This window comes from Akebia trifoliata, chromosome 11 (genome assembly GCF_017979445.1).
Source record: "Akebia trifoliata isolate Shusen 1 chromosome 11, ASM1797944v1, whole genome shotgun sequence".
NCBI lineage: Eukaryota > Viridiplantae > Streptophyta > Magnoliopsida > Ranunculales > Lardizabalaceae > Akebia > Akebia trifoliata.
This window is the reverse complement of record NC_141385.1, coordinates 16,259,011-16,281,127: the sequence shown is the minus strand read 5'-3', so window position 1 is coordinate 16,281,127 and position 22,117 is coordinate 16,259,011. Positions and strand designations below refer to the sequence as shown.

At 34.1% G+C, this 22,117-nt stretch overlaps 1 protein-coding gene across 1 annotated transcript; it reads left to right on the top strand.

The window, feature by feature from the left end:
- The first annotated feature begins 4,980 nt into the window (after positions 1-4,980).
- LOC147391049 (reticulon-like protein B5) lies at positions 4,981-7,927 on the top strand. Its single transcript, XM_086458903.1, has 5 exons — positions 4,981-5,321; positions 6,172-6,352; positions 6,467-6,608; positions 7,383-7,452; positions 7,531-7,927. Exons 1-5 carry the CDS (start codon positions 5,141-5,143, stop codon positions 7,695-7,697), a joined length of 741 nt encoding a protein of 246 aa, XP_086315029.1. The 5' UTR covers positions 4,981-5,140; the 3' UTR covers positions 7,698-7,927.
- The last annotated feature ends 14,190 nt before the right edge of the window (positions 7,928-22,117 follow it).

Sequence of the window (22,117 nt, the reverse complement as noted above, 5' to 3'; positions counted from 1 at the left end):
CAAACCCCAACCAACTAAACCTTCAAGGATTTTTGCCCATTCTCTTCTAGATCTATTAAAAAAAATTAGCGATGTCAACGAGATCTTCAAGTTCACCATCTTCAATCCCTGTTTTACTTTCTTCTTCCCCATTCTCCACCAAACACCAAACACATACTCCGAGTGGGTTTCGATATATTTTCATTAGGGATTTCATCTAGCTAAAAATGAATTTCATAGTTGGAAAAATGATTTAATATTCAATGAATTTAAATTGAATTGATGAATATGAGAAAGTGAATATTTTGTTTGAAAGATTGAAAATGGTAAAATCGAAAAAAAGGAAAAAGGGTATGAAACGATAAAATGTTAGAGTCACACCCGAGGGGTAATGTCTGCATTTTACATTGTTGTATTGTGTGTAGATTGGTAAACGAATATCTAGGGATAATATTAATGGTTGCATGTTTATTTACTTTCTGTTAGAGCGATGCATTGTTTACTTTTCTGTTCCGTTATTTATTTTAAATCGAGTGATTATAATTGCATGGTAGAAAATTGGATATCCATTCTTAACCTTGTATTATTAATTTCTCATTTATTTTCAAATAAAAATAATATATATAGGGTCCCGTTTAATGGCTAACTTTTTGGCAAAACATTTTTCAAAATATAAGTTAGAAGTTTTGGAATGGACTGATTTTTGGTGAGGATGATCTCTACAGTGAGGAGATCATCATCTCCAAAAATCAGCCCATTCCAAAACTTCTAACCCATGTTTACAAGTTGAAAAATCGTGGACCGTCCATTTTTTGTAAACTATTTTTGATGGGGTTAGAAGTTTTGGAATGGGCTGATTTTTGGTGATGATGATCTCCTCACCGTAGAGATCATCCTCACAAAAAATCAGCCCATTCCAAAACTTCTAACTCATGTTTTGCCAAAAAGTTAGCCATTGAACGCTACCCTATATATATAGCTATTTTGTGAATTGTTAAAGAGTCTGTGAAGGCATGAAGGGATAGTGCGTCATATCATCCAGAGTAGTGTACTATCCTAAGATGTACGATAGGGACCACCAAGCTCATACGTAGTATGGGACACGTATTAGAATGGAGTCACAACTGGAATCCAAGTTTATTCCTTTTTATCTTTGCTAGTGAACTTGTAATGTAAAGGTGATCGTATACTAATGATTTGTATATTTGGGAATCACATGCACGCCTAATAGGCATAGACGAAGATGATTAATTAGTGATCACTAACAATCTATAGTAGTTGAACGTTCTGACACATCGAAAAGAGACTTATTGCTTACAGTTACGTCAAACGGTTAGCCTGAGCCGGATGAATGGTCCCACAAGTGTGGTAAACAACGACCAGCCATAAAATCAGGAACTAATAATTTATTATGAAACATCATGTCCCAATTGGAAGTGATCCAGTCGTGAATCCCAACTCTCTAATTATACTACTCTATCATTGTGTATTATGTATCTGTTGCCTTATTTTGATATATAAAATGAAATACATATTTAATACTTTCATTTGGTCAATTAGATGTGTATAAAAAAGAAAATGTTATAGTGGGTATGGTTGATTAATGTAATGTGAGTTTTAAAATGTTTAGTTGCTCATCCCTGGCTATATGTACCAGTTTATCGTAGTTTTTTCTATAAAACTTTGCATGTTTTAAAATGATTTAGTATGTTTATTCGTTCATGTTAGGATAGGTTATTGGAAGAAATTGTTTGCTTCCCTATTGGATAATCATTATTACTCACCCTTTCCTTCTCTATTTTATTTAATTTCAGATTCAGAACTTGACGAGGCAGGTATAGAACACGAATGATGATCATCTGATTGGTCAGATAGACAACCAGAGTCCGTCACCTGGTGAGTAATGGATTATACCCCTCTAGTGGTGTCAGTTCTTCCAGGTAGTTTTATAGATTTTATCTTGAGTGTTAGGACTTCTGTTAGAGTGAGGAGTTTTGTATAATGTTGTATTTTGTTTACTCCTCCGTATTCTAATCTATCGTACATTATTACATGTATATTGGCTTCCGCTTGTATTATATTTTGTAGGTATATATACAGGATAATGTATGTCGTTTATCAAGTGCATGTTGAACGCTTTAAATTGCTAACATAAACAGAGGAAACCATGCCGAAATTTCGAGACGCCACCTAATGTCTCGATATTTGACATAGAGTTTTGTGTTAGCATTTGGTGGGACGTCACATTTTCAAAAATCCATTTTCAATTTAAAGAACTTTGAAAAATCAAAATTTCAATACTTAATCAAATTTCCACCAACTTTCCTAGTTTTAATAGTGTGACTTCGCACATTTATTAGGATCTCATTTTGAGTAAATTTCGATAGTTTTCGATTGAATGATTAAAATGAATTTGAAAAAGAAAAGTTGTGTTTGAAAAGTGAAAATACTAGAAAAGGGAAAAATGGGATGAAACGGTAAAATGTAAGAATCACACCTGAGGAGTGTGTCTGCATTTTATATTGTTGTGTTATGTGTAGGTTGGTAAATGGATATCCAAAGATAATGATGTCGGTTGCATGTTTATTTAATTTTTGTTAGCGCAAGACGTTGGTTTATATTCATGTTCTGTTATTTATTTTAGGTAGGTGGATCACTGTTGCATGGTAGGAAACTAGATATCCATTCTCAATATTGTAATGTTAATTTCTCATTTTTTTCAAAGAAAAATAATATACATATATGTAGTTATTTTATGAGCTATTAAAGAGCTTGTGAATGCTTGAAGGGATAATACGTCATATCATTCAGAGTGATGTACTATCTTGAGATGTACGGTGGGAACAACCAAACTCATATTTGATATGAGATGCGTATGAGAATGAAGTCACAACTGGAATCCTAGTTCATTCCTCTTTATCTTTACTAGTGAAATTGTAATGTAAATGTAGTCGTATACGAATGAGATTGTATATTTTAGGAATCATATGCACGCCTGATAGGCATAGACAAAGATAATTGGTCAATGATCACTAACAATTTAGAGTAGTCAAACATTCTAACCCATCGAAAAGAGACCCATTGCTTACGATCATATCAAACAACCAACCTGAACTGGATAGATGGTCAATCAAGTATGATAAGTACAACGACTGGCCACAAAATTAAGAACTAAGAGTTAGTAAAGTATTGTAACATCATGTTCCGACTGGGAGTGATCTAGTCGTGAATCTCAACTCTCTAATCTCACCACTCCATCATTATGTATTATGTATATGTTGTTTTATTTTGAATTATAAAATAAAATACATGTTTGATATTTTCATGTTGCCAATTAGAGTTGTATAAAAAAAAGAATGTTATAGTGAATACTATTAACTAATGTAATGTGAATATTTTAAAATGTCTAGTTGCTCATCCCTGACTATATGTACTAGTTAATCGTAACTTTATTTGTAAAACTTTGCATGTATTTAAATATTTCAATACGCTTACTTATTCATATTTATGAGAGATTATTAGTGGAAATTGTTTGTGGCCTATTGAGTAACTATTGTTACTCACCCTTTCTTTTCTATTCTTTTTAACTTTAGAGCCTACGGTTGATAAGACAATCGTAGAGCTAACGGACGAGGATTATCTGGTGAGTCAGACCAACAATCAAAGTCTGTTGCCCGGTAAACACTGGGGCTACATCTTTTAACATTGTCAGTTTCGTCTAGGATGTACATAAATTGGGGGTCGAGTGTTAGGTTCGTGTTAGAGTGAGGATATATATATATATATATATATATATATATATATATATATATATATATATATATATTATATATATATATATATATATATATTTTACTCATTGCGCAATTTGATCTAATTTTACGTTGTTCGAAATTCACAGTTTTTCATTGCTTGTATATTTTTGGTTTATATATAAGATTTATTGTATATTGGTTTATCAGGTTTTGAATGCCTTGGAACGCTAATATAAACAGAGGGAATCATGTTAAAATTTTGAGGTGCCACCTAATACCATCGAAATTTGACATTGGGATTTGTATTAGCATTTCAAGGACACCACATCTCATATTCATCATTACCATTGTCTCGTCATCATGATTGTTGACATCATCATCATTTTCAGAGGTGATTGATTTTGGGATGAAAGATCGATGATTTTTTAAAATAAGTTTTAATTTGTCCATAAACCAAGGTCAAGAATCATGTCATGAAAATAAATTTACTCATAGCAAAGTCAAATTTTGGATTTTATAGAATTCTGAATCAATCAATCACATTTACCCATGTGTGAGGGTATTCCCAATGCCCGCTTCAAAGTTTTGAAGGAACCTCTCCACTAGATTACATGTGACACTTTCAGGGAGGTATTCAAAATTTTGATAGAAATGTAGGAGGGTGTGCAAGAAATTTAAAACATCATGTCCATGTGTCTTGCAATCAAGAGGGTTTCTTCAAAGCTTTGAAGCTAACTACCCTCTTCAAAGTTAGACTCTTTTCCAATTTACAAAACTACCTGACTAGTTTTCGTGCAATCGGCCTGGAGGATTATGTGAAATCCCAAATTATCACTGGGAGTATCTCCTATGAGAAATATTTTCCTTATTAACTTAGTAAGATTTTAAACCTTACTAAGAGTTGTTTTAATAAAATGGAATACAACATTTGCAATCCAACACCACAGCACCCTCACATTCAAAAGGTGAGCCCTATGATCCTTACTAGCTTAGTAAGGCTAATCGAACGCATCTCATAATAATACGATGTGAAAGGACCACGTGTCTTGTAAAGGCCATTGTTTCTCCGATATTTTGAAGCTACAGTTTCACAATGTTTAAGGTGTCTCTAGTTTCTATCGCATTGTACTGCCTCGTATCAATCATCCTGTTCAATTGGTTGATTTGTTTGGACACTGCCACGTAGAATTCTTGATGGCGTCGGTAAAACTATCCAAATAAGAGACACTAGCGCCGTTAAATATAACTGCCGTTAATCCTCGAAGAGAGCAATGAAGGTAAGGCTCGAACCATTCTAAAAAGATAACGGCAGAACGAAAAAGTCTTCAGAGGATCAGATATCTCACTCGCTAGAATCTCAACTCAACAGACGTTAGGGTTTCAGATCGAACTTCTGCTAAAGAGCGATGGTGGAGCAATCAGAGTCTTTGATCGATGAAATTAAGGAGAAGATTCACGACCACAATTCGTCTTCGTCATCCGATTCGGATAACGAAAAGCCGTCGTCACCGTCAACCGTTAAATCGTCGATTTATCGGCTTTTCGGGAGGGAGAAGCCCGTCCACAAGGTCTTCGGTGGAGGAAAACGTACGGAAATTTTTTTCGATTCTTCGTTTAATTACATTTATAGTGTAAAAAATTCCATTTATATGTTTTTTTTCTTTTTTAATTTCAATTTCTGTGATATATGGAAATTGGCGTTTTGTTTTTCCTGATCGTAGATCGGATGTTATTTTTCGATTGGGTCTAGTGGTGTGATAGATTGAGTTCCTTATTAGCTAAGAAATCCTTTTTATTGTATATGTAGAATTTTTTTTTTTTTTTTAATTCTTAGATGCGATCGTTGTCGAAAAAGTTCACCTTTTTGTTTGGGTTGTTGAAAGTTTATAAGGGTTTTTGATCTCTCTTCAGATAAAACGCAAGTGTATTCTATGGATTTGGACTTAATTTTTTTAATTTTCTCATCTAAAACCCTTTATTTTGCTTAAAATTGTAGGGCCTATTTGGATCGCCATTTTTGCGATACCAAAGTAACAGAGTGTGCGTGCGATATTTCTTGGTTAAGACTTAAGAGTACTACTTGGGTTGCAAATCGTGACCCAAAAGTCCCTAAATTTTATTTTATATTTCACATCTTCTTAAGCTCTAATTTTTCTTAAAATCTTAGGATCTCGCAAACATATGGATGTTCTTTTATTTATTTTTATGGGTGAGATGAACTTGAACACAAGATCATAGGGGTATTTTTTTTTTTTTTTTATTGCAAGAAAATTTCTTTATAATGTTATTTGGGTCATAAAAGATTGCAAAAAATTTATTTTAGTTATTATATTTTATTTTTCTTTCTGTTATTTGAAAACCCAAATGGTCTCCATAACCCAAATTCCATTCACTAATATGAAACTACAACATGCATAACTTTGATCCTTTGACACAGCTGCTGATATTTTCTTGTGGAGGAATAAGAAGATTTCCGCCAGTGTTCTTGGTGGAGTAACCGCAATTTGGGTTCTCTTTGAATTGCTTGAATACCACTTACTCACTCTTGCATGTCATTGCTTGATTATCTCTCTGGCAATCTTGTTCTTGTGGTCGAATGCTGCCAAGTTCATCCACAAGTAAGCATATTTGATAATTGATGAATATATGAATTTGATTCAAATTCCTTTCTTCATTGTTTCATATAGTATGATCTGTTGATTGATGTATATATATCTATATAACATCTTTAGGTCCACACCTCACATTCCCGAAGTCCATCTCCCTGAGGAGCCAATCCTGGAGTTTGCTTCTTCTCTGAGAACCGAAATCAATTGTGCTCTTTCTGTTTTGCGGGACATAGCTTCAGGACGTGATCTGAAGAAATTTCTTGCTGTATGGTGATTTCTTTAGAGAGCTGCTATTGGCACCCCAACTTTTACTTCTTACACCCCAATTAGAATATAAAAAAAAGTCGAGAGTTGAGAATAAGTAAAAGTTGGGGTGCCAATAGAACTTTCTCTCTGTTTCTGTTTCTAGATTTTCTCTTAGATTTAGGATTTTATATGGGCCTAATCCTAAACAATTGCTTAAGTTTTTTGAATGTGTTATAATGCTTTGTAATGTTGAAGTAAGAACTTAAACTGAACTTTTATAATGTTTAAATGGTTTGTTTTAATCTTTAACTAGGGGGTGATAAATAATTTAAGAAATTGGGGTGTAAAAAGTAAAAGATGGGGTGCCAATAGCAGCTGTCTTTCTTTATGTTGGTGGACACCTATTTAGTGTTGTTTTACCAAGTGAATGTTTTACATTGTTCTCTCTTTAGTATTATTGGTTTGTTGTTCTTTTGATGTAAGAAATTCAAGGAGTTTAGAGGTTTCTTTTTTGAAGATTTTCTGTTTAGATGGGAAAATGTAATTAGGGAGTGATTGCTTTGTCTTTTTCCTCCCCCACTTTGCAGACTTGTTGTCCTCTTTATTAATAAATTTTGTTTATCAAAAAAAAAATTCTTTACATTGTTCTACTTATAAAAATGTTTTTAAATGGGGGTTTTGGGGTTGATGCAGTTGAAACATGTACTCCATCTTCTACAATGTTTTGAGTTCAATGTTACCCATTTGTTTATTTTGGATCTCACAAATGATGATGGTGTTTTGGTTTAATTAGGTGATTGCTGGTTTGTGGGTTCTTTCGATTGTGGGGAGGTGGTGCAATTTCTTGACATTGTTCTATATAGGTAAGGAAGTAGACTTTTCTCTATTTTTATTTTAGTTTCTTCTATTTCAAACATTGTCTTACTTAATTATGACAACAGCATTTGTTTTGCTATTCACGGTGCCCGTCCTCTATGAGAAATTTGAAGACAAGATTGACCCATTTGCTGAGAAGGCGATGCATGAGATCAAGAAACAATATGTTGTGTTCGATGCCAAGGTTCTAAGTAAGATCCCAAGAGGGCCGTTGAAAAATAAAAAGGTGTAGAAAGGGCTAAAGGTATTATAGTGGGCTCTGACTAATGTTTACCTAGATGTGTGTTCTTTAAGGTGGTTTTGTCTGGTTTGAACCCTTGTTTCTATTCTGTTATTCGGCTTGCTTGGGTTCATCTCTTGGATGGATATGGTGTTTTGTAGAATCAATTCCAAGTGATAGATCTTGTTGTCATTTGCACTATTTATATACATGTATTTGCATGGATTGTGTTATGATGTCAATATATTGCCTATCTCGAGATCTGATCTTGTAGATTTACCAAAAAATTTACTTGGGTTATCTCACTTGAGAACCAATATGAAACATTGACAGCAAAACATTGATTGTTTCAGGAATGTATATATCAAAATGCATTGGCTGATACGGTATCGATCTAGGAAATGCTCGTTTCCTTGACCCAAACATTTCTTCATTATGAATTTTAAGCCTTGCATGGAATGTTGGAATGGTTGGCCTAATGCTTCTTTTTTTACATTTTAAATTGGTATCATATGACTAGTAAACGATTGAGAAGCATGGCCAGCATTGAAACTTAATAGGTTTATGTTAGGCAGGATTCTTCAAGCATGGTAGGACTTTGTTGAAATTGGAAGTTGTATACATGTTAGTTTGTACATAATCAATAATTGGGTTTAAACATGCATGTCAAGACTGGTATTGGGTAAATTTGTCGATCAATCAGGGAGGAACGTAGGTTTAATTTTTTCTTACATTTTTTATTTTATATCTTTGCTTTCTTGTAGATATCATTGATAACTCACTGCATATATTGGTACAATTATGTCGAGTGTTATATTATGCATATTGTGAAATATCTGATGACAAGAGAGACAAATTGCTTGATTTGACAATGATTGGACACTTGTGTCGGTGTCCTGACACACATACAGAGTGCTTGATAGACACATTTTAACTTATGGTGATATAATATTTTTCTAAAACAAAAATAAATAAAATAATTTATGAAATGTAGAAGAAAACAAGATAAGCCTTAGCTTTGGGAGGGGAGATTAGTGGAAAGTTCACCACTACTTTATATATATACAAATAGGGTCAGGTTCAAACGACAACCATTTCAACACACATATAGACAACGCGTTTTGTCTTATATGGGCAAAAATGTTTGGAATGGGCTGATTTTTTGTGAGGATGATCTCTGTGGTGAGGAGATCATCCTTGCCAAAAATCAGCTCATTATGAAACTTCTAGACCGGCCAATTTTTGTTGAAAAATTTTAGACCGTCCAATTTTTGTAAATCAATTTTGATGGGGTTAGAAGTTTTGGAATGGGATGATTTTTTTCCAGGATGATCCCCTCATCACAGAGATCATCCTCACAAAAAATCAGCCCATTCCAAACATTTTTGCCCATATAAGACAAACACGTTGTCTATATGTGTGTTGCAGGAACCCGACCCATATATATATATATATATATATATATATATAGGGTCGCGTTATTACGACCCCCTTTTGGACCCCCTTTGCGACACACCTTTTTGTCTTATATGGGCAAAAATGTTTGGAATGGGCTGATTTTTTGTGAGGATGATCTCTATGGTGAGGGGATCATCCTGGCAAAAAATCATCCCATTCCAAAACTTCTAACCCCATCAAAATTGATTTACAAAAATGGACGGTCTATAATTTTTCAACAAAAATCGGACGGTCTAGAAGTTTTGGAATGGGATGATTTTTTTCCAGGATGATCCCCTCACCATAGAGATCATCCTCACAAAAAATCAGCCCATTCCAAACATTTTTGCCCATATAAGACAAAAAGGTGTGTCGCAAAGGGGGTCCAAAAGGGGGTCGTAATAACGTGACCCATATATATATATATATATATATAATATATATATATATTATATAGGGTCGCGTTATTACGACCCCCTTTTGGACCCCCTTTGCGACACACCTTTTTGTCTTATATGGGCAAAAATGTTTGGAATGGGCTGATTTTTTGTGAGGATGATCTCTATGGTGAGGGGATCATCCTGGCAAAAAATCATCCCATTCCAAAACTTCTAACCCCATCAAAATTGATTTACAAAAATTGGACGGTCTATAATTTTTCAACAAAAATCGGACGGTCTAGAAGTTTTGGAATGGATGATTTTTTGCCAGGATGATCCCCTCACCATAGAGATCATCCTCACAAAAAATCAGCCCATTCCAAACATTTTTGCCCATATAAGACAAAAAGGTGTGTCGCAAAGGGGGTCCAAAAGGGGGTCGTAATAACGTGACCCATATATATATATATATTATATATATATATATATATTTATTTATTTATTGTACAGAGATCATCCTCACAGAAAATCAGTCCATTCCAAATATTTTTGCCCATATAAGACAAACGGTGTGTCGCAATGTGAGTCGTAATAGGGGTCGTAATAACGCTATCCTATATATTATATATATATATATATGGGTCGGGTTCCGTAGACTCACATTATGACTTACATTGCGACACATCGTTTTGTCTTATATGGGCAAAAATGTTTGGAATGGGCTGATTTTTTGTGAGGATGATCTCTATGGTGAGGAGATCATCCTTGCCAAAAATTAGCTCATTATGAAATCTCTTGCCCCATGTTTACAAGTTGAAAAATTTTAAACCGTCCAATTTTTGTAAATCAATTTTGATGGGGTTAGAAGTTTTGGAATGGGATGATTTTTTGCCAGGATGATCCCCTCATCACAGAGATCATCCTCACAAAAAATCAGCCCATTCCAAATATTTTTGCCCATGTTAGACAAACAAACGGTGTGTCGCAATGTGAGTCGTAATAGGGGTCGTAATAACGCTGTCCTATATATATAGGGTCAGGTTCAAGGGCCATATGAGAAAACATATGTAAAAACTTTCGTTTTTAATAAAATTTTAAAATATGGGTTAGAAATTTTGGATTGAGTTGATTTTTTGTGAGGATGATCTCTATGATGGGAAGATCATCCAAAAAAATAAAAAATCAGCCCAATCTGAAACTTCTAACCCCATTAAAAGTGATTTAGAATGTGGACCGTCGATTTTTTACCAATTTTTATTACTAATTTGTCAATCACTTTTGATGGATTTAGAAGTTTCTGATTGAGCTGATTTTTTGTGAGGATGATCTTTTCATCATAGTGACCATCCTTGCAAAAAATCAGCTCAATCCAAAACCTCTAACTCTTATTTTGAAAAATGAAAGTTTTTTCATATGTTTTCTCATATGGCCCTTGAACCACCCCATATATATATATATATATAGATATATATATATTTATGGGTCGGGTTATTACGACTCCCTTTGCGACACACCATTTTGTCTTATATGGGCAAAAATGTTTGGAATGGGCTGATTTTTTGTGAGGATGATCTCTATGGTGAGGAGATCATCCTTGTCAAAAATCAGCTCATTATGAAACTTCTAGCCCCATGTTTACAAGTTAAAAAATTTTAGACCGTCCAATTTTTGTAAATCAATTTTGATGGGGTTAGAAGTTTTGGAATGAGATGATTTTTTGCTAGGATGATCCCCTCATCACAGAGATCATCCTCACAAAAAATCAGCCCATTCCAAACATTTTTGCTCATATAAGACAAAATGGTGTGTCGCAAAGGGGGTCGTAATAACGCCATCATATATATATATATGGAAATGTTCAGCACCCTAAGCTTTACCCTACACTTTAACAAACATGTTTTGTCCTACATGGGTTAGAAGTTTTGGAATGAGCTGATTTTTGGTGAGTCTGACCTCTATGATTAGAAGATCATCCTCACCAAAAATCAGCCAATTCTGAAAATTTTAACCCCATGTTTACAAATTGAAAAATCGTGAATCGTCCATTTTTTGTAAACCATTTTTGATGGGGTTAGAAGTTTTGAAATGAACTGATTTTTGGCGAGGATGATCTCCTCACCATAAAGATCATCCTCACCAAAAATCAGCCCATTCCAAAACTTCTAACACATGTAGGACAAAACACATTTGTTAAAGTGTAGGGTAAAGCTTAGGGTGGGGAACGGGACCATATATATATATATATATATGGGTCTCGTTCAGCAACAAACATTTTGACAAACATTTTGGCAAAACATTTTTCAAAACATGGGTTAGAGGTCTTGGAATGGGCTGATTTTTAGTGAGGATGATCTCTACGGTGAGGAGATCATCCTCACCAAAAATCAACCCATTTCAAAACTTCTAGCCCCATGTTTACAAGTTGAAAAATTGTGGACCATCCATTTTTTGTAAACCATTTTTGATGGGTTAGAAGTTTTGGAATGGGCTGATTTTTGGTGATGATGATCTCCTCATCGTAGAGATCATCCTCACCAAAAACAGCTCATTCCAAAACCTCTAGCCCATATTTTGAAAAATGTTTTGTCAAAATGTTTGTTGCTAAACATTTCCATATATATATATATAGGGAAATGTTCAGCACCCTAAGTTTTACCACACACTTTAACAAACGTTTTTTGTCCTACATGGGTTAGAAGTTTTGGAATGAGTTGATTTTTGGTGAGGATGATCTCTATGATTAGAAGATCATCCTCCCCAAAAATCAGCCCATTCCGAAATGTTTAGCCCCATGTTTACACGTTGAAAAATCGTGGACCGTCCATTTTTTGTAAATCAATTTTGATGGGGTTAGAAGTTTTGGAATGAGCTGATTTTTGGTGAGGATGATCTCCTCACCATAGAGATCATCCTCAGCAAAAATCAGCTCATTCCGAAACTTCTAACCCATGTAAGACAAAACGCGTTTGTTAAAGTGTGTGGTAAAACTAAGGGTGGCGAACGGGACCCATATATATATATAGGGTCACGTTCAATGGCAAACTTTTTGGTAAAACATTTTTCAAAACTTGAGTTAGAAGTTTTGGAATGGGCTGATTTTTGGTGAAGATGATCTCTACGGTGAGGAGATCATCATCACCAAAAATCAGCCTATTCCAAAACTTCTAACCCCATGTTTACAAGTTGAAAAATCGTGGACCGTCCATCAAAAATAGTTTACAAAAATTGGACAGTCCACGATTTTTCAACTTGTAAACATGGGTTAGAAGTTTTGGAATGGGCTGATTTTTGGTGAGGATGATCTCCTCACCGTAGAGATCATCCTCACCAAAAATCGGTCCATTCTAAAACTTCCAACTCATGTTTTGAAAAATGTTTTGCCAAAAAGCTTGCCATTGAACGCTACCCTATATATATATATAGGGTCCCGTTCAGCACCCTAAGTTTTACCACACACTTTAACAAATGTGTTTTGTCTTACATGGGTTAGAAATTTTGGAATGGGCTGATTTTTGCTGAGGATGATCTCTATGGTGAGGAGATCATCCTCACCAAAAATCAGCTCATTCCAAAACTTCTAACCCCATCAAAAATGATTTACAAAAAATGGACGGTCCACGATTTTTCAACGTGTAAACATGGGGCTAAACATTTCGGAATGGGCTGATTTTTGGGGAGGATGATCTTCTAATCATAGAGATCATCCTCACCAAAAATCAGCCCATTCCAAAACTTCTAACCCATGTAAGACAAAAAACGTTTGTTAAAGTGTGTGGTAAAACTTAGGGTGCTGAACATTTCCCATATATATATATATAGGGAAATGTTCAGCACCCTAAGTTTTACCACACACTTTAACAAACGTTTTTTGTCCTATATGGGTTAGAAGTTTTGGAATGAGCTGATTTTTGGTGAGGATGATCTCTATGATTAGAAGATCATCCTCCCCAAAAATCAGCCCATTCCGAAATGTTTAGCCCCATGTTTACACGTTGAAAAATCGTGGACCGTCCATTTTTTGTAAATCAATTTTGATGGGGTTAGAAGTTTTGGAATGAGCTGATTTTTGGTGAGGATGATCTCCTCACCATAGAGATCATCCTCAGCAAAAATCAGCTCATTCCGAAACTTCTAACCCATGTAAGACAAAACGCGTTTGTTAAAGTGTGTGGTAAAACTAAGTGTGGCGAACGGGACCCATATATATTATATATATATATATATATTATATATATATATATATGGGAAATGTTCAGCACCCTAAGTTTTACCACACACTTTAACAAATGTTTTTTGTCTTACATGGGTTAGAAGTTTTGGAATGGGCTGATTTTTGGTGAGGATGATCTCTATGATTAGAAGATCATCCTCCCCAAAAATCAGCCCATTCCGAAATGTTTAGCCCCATGTTTACAGGTTGAAAAATCGTGGACCGTCCATTTTTTGTAAGTCAATTTTGATGGGGTTAGAAGTTTTGGAATGAGCTGATTTTTGGTGAGGATGATCTCCTCACCGAGGAGATCATCCTCACCAAAAATCAGCTCATTCCAAAACTTCTAACCCATGTAAGACAAAACGCGTTTGTTAAAGTGTGTGGTAAAACTAAGGGTGGCGAACGGGACCCTATATATATATATATATATATATATATATATATAGGGAAATGTTCAGCAACAAACATTTTGACAAACATTTTGGCAAAACATTTTTGAAAATATGGGTTACAGGTTTTGGAATGGGCTGATTTTTGGTGAGGATGATCTCTACAGGGAATAGATCATCATCACCAAAAATCAGCCCATTCCAAAACTTCTAACCTATCAAAAATGGTTTACAAAAAATGGACGGTCCACGATTTTTCAACCTGTTAACATGGGGCTAGAAGTTTTGGAATGGGCTGATTTTTGATGAGGATGATCTCCTCACCGTAGAGATCATCCTCACCAAAAATCAGCCCATTCCAAAACCTCTAACCCATGTTTTGAAAAATGTTTTGCCAAAATGTTTGTCAAAATGTTTGTTGCTGAAAGGGACCCATATATATATATATATATATAGGGTAGCGTTCAATGGCAAGCTTTTTGGCAAAACATTTTTCAAAACATGAGTTGGAAGTTTTAGAATGGATCGATTTTTGGTGAGGATGATCTCTACGGTGAGGAGATCATCCTCACCAAAAATCAGCCCATTCCAAAACTTCTAACTCGTGTTTGAAAAATGTTTTGCCAAAAAGTTTGCTAAAAAGTTGGTCATTGAACGCTACCCATATATATATATATAGGGTTGGCCAACATTTTAGCCAATCATTTTTGTCCTACATGGGTTAGAAGTTTTGGAATGGGCTGATTTTTGGTGATGATGATCTCTACGGTGAGGATATCATCATCACCAAAAATCAGCCCATTCCAAAACTTTTAGCCCCAGGTTTACAAGTTGAAAAATTGTGGACCGTCCATTTTTTGTAAACCATTTTTGATGGGGTTAGAAGTTTTGGAATGAGCTGATTTTTGGTAATGATGATCTCTTCACCGTAGAGATCATCTTCACCAAAAATCAGCTCATTCCAAAACTTCTAACCCATGTTTTGAAAAATGTTTGTCAAAATGTTTGGTGTTGAACATTTCCATATATATATATATATATATATATTATATATATATATATAGGGTCCTGTTCGCCACCCTTAGTTTTACCACACACTTTAACAAACGCGTTTTGTCTTACATGGGTTAGAAGTTTCGGAATGAGCTGATTTTTGGTGAGGATGATCTCTATGGTGAGGAGATCATCCTCACCAAAAATCAGCTCATTCCAAAACTTCTAACCCCATCAAAATTGATTTACAAAAAATGGACGGTCCACAATTTTTCAACGTGTAAACATGGGGCTAAACATTTCGGAATGGGCTGATTTTTGGGGAGGATGATCTTCTAATCATAGAGATCATCCTCACCAAAAATCAGCTCATTCCAAAACTTCTAACCCATGTAGGACAAAAAACCGTTTTTAAAGTGTGTGGTAAAACTTAGGGTGCTGAACATTTCCCTATATATAATATATATAATATATAGACAACGTGTTTTGTCTTATATGGGCAAAATGAGCTGATTTTTTGTGAGGATGATCTCTGTGATGAGGGGATCATCCTGGCAAAAAATCATCCAATTCCAAAACTTGTAACCCCATCAAAATTGATTTACAAAAATTGGACGGTCTAAAATTTTTCAACAAAAATTGGACGGTCTAGAAGTTTCATAATGAGCTGATTTTTGGCAAGGATGATCTTCTCATCACAGAGATCATCCTCACAAAAAATCAGCCCATTCCAAACATTTTTTCCCATATAAGACAAAACACGTTGTCTCTATGTGTGTTGAAATGGTTGTCGTTTGAACCTGATCCATATATATATATATATATATAGGGAAATGTTCAGCACCCTAAGTTTTACCACACACTTTAACAAACGTTTTTTGTCCTACATGGGTTAGAAGTTTTGGAATGAGCTGATTTTTGGTGTGGATGATCTCTATGATTAGAAGATCATCCTCCCCAAAAATCAGCCCATTCCAAAATGTTTAGCCCCATGTTTACACGTTGAAAAATCGTGGACCGTCCATTTTTTGTAAATTATTTTGATGGGGTTAGAAAGTTTTTACCACATAGAGACAACCTGATCCATATATATATATATATGGGTCCCGTTCAGCACCCTAAGCTTTACCACACACTTTAACAACGTGTTTTGTCTTACAGGGTTAGAAGTTTTGGAATGGGCTGATTTTTGGTGAGGATGATCTCTATGGTGAGGAGATCATCCTCACCAAAAATCAGCTCATTCCAAAACTTCTAACCCCATCAAAAATGGTTTGCAAAAAATGGACGGTCCACGATTTTTCAACGTGTAAACATGGGGCTAAACATTTCGGAATGGGCTGATTTTTGGGGAGGAGGATCTTCTAATCATAGAGATCATCCTCACCAAAACTCAGCCCATTCCAAAACTTCTAACCCATGTAGGACAAAAAACGTTTGTAAAGTGTGTGGTAAACTTAGGGTGCTGAACATTCCCTATATATATATATAGGGTTAGGTTCAAAGGATAACCATTTCTACACACATATAGACAACGTGTGTTGTCTTATATGGGCGAAATGTTTGGAATGGACTGATTTTTTGTGAGGATGATCTCTGTGATGAGGGGATCATCCTGGCAAAAAATCATCTCATTCCAAAACTTTAACCCCATCAAAATTGATTTACAAAAATTGGACGGTCTATAATTTTTCAACAAAAATTGGACGGTCTAGAAGTTTCATAATGAGCTGATTTTTGGCAAGGATGATCTCCTCATCACAGAGATCATCCTCACAAAAAATCAGCCCATTCCAAACATTTTTGCCCATATAAGACAAAACACGTTGTCTATATGTGTGTAGAAATGGTTGTCCTTTGAACCTGACCCATATATATATATATATATATATATATATATATATATATGTCACGTTCCTAAGACTCATATTGAGACTCACATTGCGACACACCGTTTTGTCTTATATGGGCAAAAATGTTTGTAATGAGCTGATTTTTTGTGAGGATGATCTCTGTGATGAGGGGATCATCCTGGAAAAAAAATCATCTCATTCCAAAACTTCTAACTAATCAAAATTGATTTACAAAAATTGGATGGTCTAGAAGTTTCATAATGAGCTGATTTTTGGCAAGGATGATCTCCTCACCATAGAGATCATCCTCACAAAAAATCAGCCCATTCCAAATATTTTTTCCCATATAAGAAAAACGGTGTGTCACAATGTGAGTCCCAATATGAGTCTTAGGAACGTTGTTCTATATATATATATATATATATATATGGGAGCGGTTCAGCAGTCCTAAAGTTTTTGTGCCAAACATTTTTCAAAACATGGGTTAGAAGCTTTAGAATGAGCTGATTTTTTGTGAGGATAATCTTTATGGTGAAGAGATCATCCTTTCCAAAAACCAGCTAATTTTGAAATTTCTAACCCTAGTTTACAAATTGAAGAATCATGGACCGTCCAATTTTTGTAAATCACCTTTGATGAGGTTAGAAGTTTTGGAATAGGCTGATTTTTGGGGAGGATGATCTCCTCATCATAGAGATCATCCTCACAAAAAATCAGCTCATTTAAAAAATTCTTACCCATGTTTTGAAAAATATTTGGCAAACTTTAGGGCCGTTGAACTGTTCCCTATATATATGGAAATGTTCAGTACTCAACCATTTACCCAACATGTTTTGTCCTACATGGGTTAGAAGTTTGGGAATAGATTGATTTTTGATGAGGATGATCTTTTTTATGGTTAGACGATCATTCTCACAAAAAATCAGTCCATTCCAAAACTTCTAATCCCACGAGAAGATCATCCTCACCAAAAATCAGTTCATTCAAAAATTTCTAATCCCATGTTTACAAGTTGAAAAATTGTGGACCATCCATTTTTTGTAAATCATTTGTGATGGGATTAAAAATTTTGAAATTGACTGATTTTTGGTGAGGATGATCTCCTCACCATAGAGATCATCCTCACCAAAAATCAGTCTATTCTAACACTTCTAATCCATGTAGGACAAAACATGTTGGGCAAATTGTTGGGTAAATGGTTTATATATATAAATGGAGAGGGGAGAGAGAGAGAGAGAGAGAGAGAGAGAGAGAGAGAGAGAGAGAGAGAGAGACCATGGCTGTTTTATTTGCAAAACAAGGTGTTGGTTATATATATATGAAATATAATTACAAAATGACAGTTGTTAGTGAAAAAATAACTTTCAATAATGATCACATATTTGTATTTGTACATACATACATTGAAGGGTATATATTATTCGAAATTGGAGATTGACTATCATGAGATTTATCTATTGAAAATTTGGAGCGAAAGGAGATGACAAAAACATGAATTTAAGAAATCTGCATGACAGTAGATTCTAGTGTTAAAATAGTCAATGTGTAAGATAGATAGATAGACAGATAGTTCATGTGCTTTGTCTTTGTTATAGGTTCTATGCATTATAGATTTAGCTTAGACGACTTCACATATAAACTCTTATTTAGAGTTTGGATATGGAAACACCCTTAAAAATTTAAGGAATTAGATGATTTCCATTTCTTGCCCCCTGGCGTTCCTTTTAGCAGTAGAAATTATAAAATGGTGCTATTAACACGAAAATTTTAATTCACCTCCAAACACATAGGTGTTCCATTGTTTTTGTAAGATTAAAATATTATTTTCTTTTAATACTTAAAATGCCTTCAAACCTTAATTAATATATAATAAAGGGGTAGTCATGTTAACTTTTTAACAATTTCTTCCTTATTTGGAAGTTTATTTTAAGTCCCAGAATATTCTTGTAACACTTCGATTAAAATTATTTTCACTATATTCTTATTCCATCATGCTCTTAATTTATGTCATAAGAAAACAAAAAACAAAATTAATGTTTATAATTCACCAAAAAAAATTTAATAATAATAATAATAAGAAACAGATTTATATAAAGAAAGGTACCTGTTTTTCATGTACTCTATTTTTTTTTTTTTTTTTGCCCCCCTTTCTCTATTTGTATTGTGCAACTTCTCTTTTATAGAAAATCTCTGTAACACGCTTAAAAGAGTTCTTAGTAAGAAAAAGTAATGAGGTAAGAAGAAAGACGGGGGATACCTAGAGAATAGAAAATGGTTTTTATTATTATTATTTTTTTCTTGAAAGATGAAAATGGTTGACATAATGGTCTCTTTATACTAATTGTGGATTAAGGGTATTTTTAGGTATTAATAGAAGAATAATATATATATATATATTTTTCCTCTTACCAAGATAGAAATACGTATGTGGAAGTGGTTTTGGTGAAGGGTTTATCGGGGTTGATTTGATATCGATCCAATAAGGATCGAATCTTGGCTGATCCGGTAAGTATCGAATCGGATTTTATCGAAACTCAGTATTAAGATCCAAATCCGATCCATTAACAATTGGATTGAGTCAAATCTGATTTTATATTCAAAATCTAAATTGACTTCATACATCTCAATAAATGTATAATATAATTTATATACTTTCTAACATGTTATCGAATTGAGTATTTATCAGATCGAGAAATGGTTGATCCAGATTCAATCCAATAGGATATCAAATCAAATTATTATCGAAATCTAAAACATCAATCCAGACCTGATGTTATTGAATCGGAACGAATCAGGTTTCGGGTTTGGTATGATCCATTGACAGCCCTAGGGAAGGGGGAACTGGTTTAGGGGATGTGTTAAATGCAGTGTTTTTAAAAATCGGACCGGCTGATCTGACCAGACCAGATAGTTTATACGGTCGAGTCAATTGAAAAAATCCAATTGACTCATTCGATTCAACTCAACCGGTTTGACAGGTGAACGTGTCAGGTTTTTGAAAGTACCGGTTCAACTTTAGGGTGATTTTTAGCATGTCCGTCCACAATTTGATGAATACTTGAGATGTCCCTTGTGTTTGAAATTGTGACACCCCTTGATGACTTAGGTCTGCTCTTATAAACTGATGGTAAATGGTCTAATTTAGTAAGATTTTAATTGTTTGACCCACATGGATTGTCACTTAAGAAAAATAACATCACAATAGTTTAAAATTTATGTCCAAACTAAATCAAAACACATAAAATAAAATCTAAAAATGTATTTATATTTTACGTCATCCATGCTTTGAAAATATATGACCAATTCTTAAATTTCAATTCATATCCAATATTGAAAAAGTATCTTTTATATTTTCAATTCAAAAGAAATGGTGAAAATTTATCTTTTTAATATATATATTTTTTAAATTCTTAAAATCTTATAATCTAGACCTCTATGGTATTGGATTATGTTTTTGAAGTTAGAGTATTGGGAAGGAATCCAAAAACTTAATTAATATTTCAGTTTAGGTCCAACTAGTTTGATTAATCGGTCCGATCAAGTTGGATCAACCCATACAATCATACGGGTTGATAACCGGTCTGATTTTTAAAACATTGGTTGAATGCACCTTAAGCCCTGAGGGATCATGTCAATAGCATCCATTATAAAATTATATGTGGAATAGGTGAAATTGACAACCATTGGTTTCATTTAGGTGTTAAATCAAAGCCATACTATTTATTGGAAAGGAAATTTCTCTATTTCTTTGATGCTTAACTTTTTGTACATTTGGATTCTAGTATTATTCAGGACAAAGCATCAATTTATGAGGATTTGGAGGTGAGAAACCGAAAAACTTTAACTTTTGGTGTGTTTGGATTCTAGTATTATTAAATAAAAAAAACATCAATTTTTGTGGTTTTGGAGTGAAGAAACAAAAAGGTGTTTTGAGATGATGGGCATCAAATTTTTGCTTCCAAGAATGGGACTGACAAGTATTGAGGCTCTGCCAAGGAAGAAAACCTTTTGTGCTGAATGGTAAACTAAATTGGACTTGAGGTTGTACGAGAGACTAAATACTACGTGGTTAGAGGTGGACGGTGCCGACATGAGAAAGTATGGATGATTTAGTCATTTTTAGAGGAAATTAGTCAAAGAATTTTGATAGGTATTGAAAATAAGCAGGTTCATGGACATGTAATTATCATATATTATTTAAAGATATGGAAGTTAGATAAATTTTATATTCGAATCTTTATCTGATTCGAATATGATTGGATATTATTTATATAATAAAAGACAACGGTGGGTCTCACTCCAATTACAATTATGGGAGAGGACATCTCATTGTTTAATGCAAGAATCCTTTATAGTCGAGGCCAAGTCTTTTCATTCAATTGCTCCCTACCACGAGCCTAAACTGCATGTTGCTCCTTAGTATGAGTATAAACTGCATGTCACTCCTCAACATGAGCATAAATTGTTCAATATATATATAAAAGAAAAAAATAAGAGAAAAAAAAAAAAGAATTTTTTTGAAAAATGAGTTTTAACTTACCTCCATTTTTGAAAGTTCATTTGGAGTAAAAAACACCTAATCATTCATGTTGAAACACACTTAGATTGCAAGCTTCATCTTCATCTTTTCCAATTGATTTAATTTCTATCAAACTTCGTGCACAGGAAACCCTTATTTTATTATACAAATTGGTCCAATTCGTGACAGACTCAAAGCCTAGGAGACCATTTCTTTTGAGTGCGATTTTGGAGACCCACGGTTTAGAGACCACAAGAAACCCCACTCCACGATTGGTCCACGTGTTAGACTGATTCTCTCTCGCACACGTTGTTTTGTTTCCAAAACTGTTAACACACAAATTAATGTAAAAAATAATAATAAATAGATTATGTATATCTTTTATTTATAAAATTTATCTCCATTCCCCTCCACACTTAAGAATATTTAAGTTACCCCTGTGTATTTTAACTCATCACATGCCCTTATCTTTATTCTCTAAAGATTAATGACCCAAATGCCCTTATCTTTAAAGTATGGAAACAAATTCTTGATTTTCTTTTCAAAATATATCAAGTGGAAAAAAAAATTACCCTACCGTTTGTAGATGCAATTTCTTGCACTACATCGAGATCTTCAACTTCCACTTCAGATCTACAACTCCTATAC

Excerpts from the sequence above, each read along its gene's own strand:
- LOC147391049 (XM_086458903.1), top strand. The coding sequence starts at position 5,141 with ATGGTGGAGCAATCAGAGTCTTTGATCGATGAAATTAAGGAGAAGATT. Across the intron at positions 6,353-6,466 it reads GCTGCCAAGTTCATCCACAA|GTCCACACCTCACATTCCCG; the intron begins GTAAGCATATTT and ends TAACATCTTTAG. Across the intron at positions 6,609-7,382 it reads ATCTGAAGAAATTTCTTGCT|GTGATTGCTGGTTTGTGGGT; the intron begins GTATGGTGATTT and ends TGGTTTAATTAG.